We start from the raw sequence: 4,253 nt of genomic DNA, 5'->3' as shown, positions 1-4,253 counted from the left end.
TGCCTCCGTGTCTGTATTTAAAGCCACTGTCAAACCTTCAACCTTTAAATTTGTTAAAAGTAATCCAGTAATCTGATTTATTAAGTTTCAGAAGCTGATGAGATTAAGAGAAAAAGTCCAACTCTCCTGAGAAATAAACCAACTTTTTAAAATTCTGCAGCAGGAAGTTATAGATAGATAAAGTAATATAAAGTAATATAAAGTAATATAAAGTAATATAAAGTAATATAAAGTAGTTTTCATCAGTTCTTCTGTTGACGTCATTTTATGGTGAAAACTGTGACAGTAAAATGAAGTTTCACTGTATTTTCCTGTTTACAGTATAAATACAGAATGAAGTTGTATTTTATATTAGAGACTCTAAAACACTGTATTATTTAATAGGCAATTTTTTTCACCATGAAATCTATTCCAAACATTTTCAAATGTACCTTAAATCAGCAGTGTAATATTAGGGAAGGTTTCACCGTGTTTATTACAGTAAAATTCAGTCAGTTTTCTTCTTGCCTCTGAAATCTTTCAAACATTTCTCTGCACCAAAGAATAACCAGGACAAAGTTTCATATTTCATGTCATAAAATATATTTCTGATTTCATTCAAACGTACAAAAAAGTCTGAACACATGAAGTGAACTCATCAAAGAGCAATAAAAGTAGAAAATTAAATATATAACTATACATCTATTAAATATTCCGAGTTGGAGACACTGGCCTCTTTCTCAGCTCTATGTACAACAAGTCCTTCCAACAGTCCACAGAGGTGTGAGGTCAGCAGTGGTCAGCAGAGTCATCAGACACGTCGATGTCCACGTCCAGGTCGGAGAACTCCTCGTCCTCATCCCCTTCATCTCCGTGGCCTTGAGATCCGGGACTTTTCGGCGGAGCAGCCAGGCCCAGTTTGGCCAGTTTGGCCTGCTGCTGCTCCAGACTCTGTTTGCGCCACTTGATGCGTCTGTTCTGGAACCAGACTTTGACCTGGAGACAGAAAACAAGGTGCGCATTAGAAACACTGCAGTGCTGAACGTGTGTGGACGTTTCTGCCTTCACTTTAAATGTCTGAGTGTTCACCAGCTGCTTTCTCACCTGAGCCTCTGTGAGCTGGAGCGCGGACGCCAGGAGGAACCTCTCCGAGCCGACCATGTACTGCTGCCGAGCGAACTCCTTCTCCAGCCGGGACAGCTGCTCGCTGGTGAAGCTGGTGCGCATCCGTTTGGACTTCCCACCTTTGGTTTTGAAGGAGTGCAGCCCTGCGTTCACTTTGGACATCGAAGCTGCAAAAAAAGAAACACATGACACATTTAATCACTGCGCCACGTGAACACGCTCTGATGTTTTACACTGACACGTGTCTGATGGCTGCAGGAAGCTTCATTTACCTTGTGCGTAAAATGCTCCACGACACGAGGACTGGTAGGTGAACGGCGGGCAGCAGTAGACTGAATATCCAGGTTGTGTGTGGACGTGAGAGTGCAGCATGTTCGGTGAGTAGACGTAAGGCGCTGCTGAGATCGGTAAGCCCATGTGTCCGGTGAGCGGCAGCACCGGAGCTGCTGGCTGATATTTCTCTCCGCACTGAGTCGTTGTCCGGCAGCTGCTTGTGTCGTCCGGCTTGGCGAGCAAAGCATCGATGGTGAAAGATTTCCCACTGGAAGGCTTCGTTGAAGGCGCACAGGGGCTCCCATGGTACTGCTGATACAGCGGTGCTGGTGCGTAATTACGCACGGAGTATCCATAAGCTCCAACGGCTCTGTTCGGTACCTGCATTCTGTCAGGTGCTTGAGAAAGAAGTCAGATCAGCTGTGGAAGGTGGAAGAGGAAGATGTTGCTCCAAGTGCAGCGGGGAGGTGAGTGCCGCTGCTCTGCGGAGAGTCCGCATTTATACCGCGGCCGGACGCAGAGGTGTCAACAGCCCCCCATCGAGCCTTTGTCTTTCTAAGTAGCAGATGAGAGAAACGAACATCCCGACAACGTATCCAATTAATTGGTGGAGTAGTACAAGCTGGGATTGTCAAACATCCTAACCCTTTGAATGACAAGGCTTTTGAAGAGTGTCCTGGAGGGGGGGCAGGGACTCAGGAGATTTACAGGGCTACAAATTCTTGCATGGATCTTAAGTCCAAATGTAATCATTACCGCTGGGAAAGCCTTGATGTTACCAAGTCATCTTATTTGGAGCCTGTTAAGTCCTGGCCGGCGACAGATGCTTTAATGCAGCGTAACAATCCGAGTTTCATCACTTTGATTTCTGCAGCCTCCGAAACTTTCCAGGCTTTAATTCCCGTTTCTTTCCACAACCACGTGTCAACCCAGAATCCCTCCTGTATGTAAACATCCATCATCTTTTTCCTGTATGAAATGAATGCGCTCTGTTTCCACGGTGTGTCTTTTAACAGCATTTTTAATGAATAACGGCCCCCTGCGTTAAACGAGGCGTCAGATTCGGCGGCTCCGGTGTGCGGACAGCAAACTGCACCGCCGTTAATCCACGGGCTGACCCAGCTGCGAGCCTTTGAATGGGAAACAATCCAAGTTAGTTTAAAGCCTTTAAATCTGATTTATTGTTTATGAGTGATGCAAAATAAAAGCATCATTCGGACTTTTATTTTGAAGGATTTGACGTGAAGCCCGCGGCCTCTTTGAAGGAAGTGATTTGCTTCCGTCCTCTCTTTCAACTCGGATTATTGCCAGCTCTGCAAACTGCGCGGGCTCATCTCCACGTTCGGAGGCGGCTGCAGAGTTTGTGCAGAGCCTTTAAGTAACTGTTAAACACAGTTAAACACCGAGCTTCCCTTTGACCCCTGCGCGCTCTATTTATTCTCCTCCACTGACACTAGAATGTCTAATGAAGAGGGCAAACACAGACTTTCTCGACCTGCCCTGAACAATAAGGACGCTCCTTCTGATGCCTCTATACGAGCAGACCACCCACCCCTGCAGCAGTGTCCGTGTTTAACATGTTTAAGAGAGAAATGATGCTGGATTCATGAGATCAGGAACCAGTGGAATTATCTTCATGATCACCAAGAACAGAAGAAATGTGACATAAACTTCTTAAATGTGAATGTGTTGAGTTTCTGCAAAGACTTCATGGACAGTTACTGAGTAATTAAAACAGTCATTAGTTAAATGAACTTTCTTCATCACAGTGCAGAAACCTCCAGGAGGAGTTCAGTGAGCGAGCTGCAGTGAAGGCAACATGGCCTCCTTGTGTATTGGAGCCAGACAAGGAATACACGGAGCTTTGTCCCACAGAGGCTCTTTCATAGTCATGGCCTGAGAGCAGAATGAAGCTGGATGGGCCATCCACCCAAATGAGGCTCGAAACTCCTCATCAGCTCCCAGCCACTCCGTCAGTATCTGTGGCTGCAGCTGAACATGCAGACACAGTTATGAAATCACAAAAATGTGTCAGAGCGTTAAGTTTAATGTTAGCTGGGATCGTTCAGCTGCAGGACAACTACTTTAAACATTTACTAGGAAAAGTAACAACACTACTCGATTACATGTCCCGTTTCCAAGACTGTACTTTAATCAAAGTGCAGAAATATTGGTGGCACGTGGAGAAATCTCATATATAAAACACTGTTCTATTCAAATATTACAAAAGAAGAGTTTTAAAGTAAAACACTGTCTTTTACCTTAATAAATACAGTATAAGCTTTTCTAATATTACAGTAAAACAATACTTGCTGTTTTATTCTGTATTTTAAATGTTTGTAGATTTTATGGTGAAAAGCTGCCAAACCAAACCACGACAGTAAAATATTAAATATTATGATGTTTTACTGTATAATCAACAGCCTCTAATATAAAATACTTTATTCTGTATAAATGGTATTAAAGGCAGATTGTTACTGTGAACAGGAAAACACAGTCGTACTTCATGGCAATACTTTAAAAGTTTTCCAGGATTGTTGGATGTTTTGCAGCCTCCTCATTAAAGACATGGATGTTGAGGCTGAGCCTTCAGACCTGTAACTGAGCTCTGGACTGAGCCTGCTCAGAGGATCCTGCTCAGTGACAGAGCAGTGAGATGTACAGAAAGCTTCCAGCTCCGTTCACACATGATTGAATGAAACAAAAGCATGGAGAAACACTGTCATCATTATTATTACTGAGCTGAAAGGGGATCGTTTTCTCACCGGCCCGACACTTTTAACAGCCACTGTAATCTCGGCCTTTCCTGTCCACGCACATCCATCGCTAATGAGTTTATGAAGCCATTTACACAACGATCCACAACGACCGGCCTC

At 44.1% G+C, this 4,253-nt stretch overlaps 1 protein-coding gene across 1 annotated transcript; it reads right to left on the bottom strand.

The window, feature by feature from the left end:
• Nucleotides 1-386: 386 nt before the first annotated feature.
• On the bottom strand, nucleotides 387-1,838 carry noto (notochord homeobox). Its single transcript, XM_010754319.3, has 3 exons — nucleotides 1,377-1,838; nucleotides 1,084-1,271; nucleotides 387-975 (listed from the first exon to the last, which is right to left on the bottom strand). The coding sequence occupies exons 1-3, from the start codon at nucleotides 1,762-1,764 to the stop codon at nucleotides 769-771; spliced, it is 783 nt and encodes a 260-aa protein (XP_010752621.2). The 5' UTR covers nucleotides 1,765-1,838; the 3' UTR covers nucleotides 387-768.
• Between the last annotated feature and the right edge of the window lie 2,415 nt (nucleotides 1,839-4,253).

This window comes from Larimichthys crocea, chromosome XXIV (genome assembly GCF_000972845.2).
Source record: "Larimichthys crocea isolate SSNF chromosome XXIV, L_crocea_2.0, whole genome shotgun sequence".
NCBI classification, from domain to species: Eukaryota; Metazoa; Chordata; class Actinopteri; family Sciaenidae; genus Larimichthys; species Larimichthys crocea.
Note: the sequence above shows the minus strand (reverse complement) of the source record. Positions and strands in the feature narration are given on the sequence as shown.

What these genes read in the sequence shown, in the direction of transcription:
- noto (XM_010754319.3), bottom strand. Translation starts at nt 1,764, where the DNA reads ATGCAGGTACCGAACAGAGCCGTTGGAGCTTATGGATACTCCGTGCGT. An exon ending in TGGAGCATTTTACGCACAAG is followed by an intron (nt 1,272 to 1,376) that starts GTAAATGAAGCT and finishes CTTTTTTTGCAG; the next exon opens with CTTCGATGTCCAAAGTGAAC. An exon ending in TCCAGCTCACAGAGGCTCAG is followed by an intron (nt 976 to 1,083) that starts GTGAGAAAGCAG and finishes TTCTGTCTCCAG; the next exon opens with GTCAAAGTCTGGTTCCAGAA.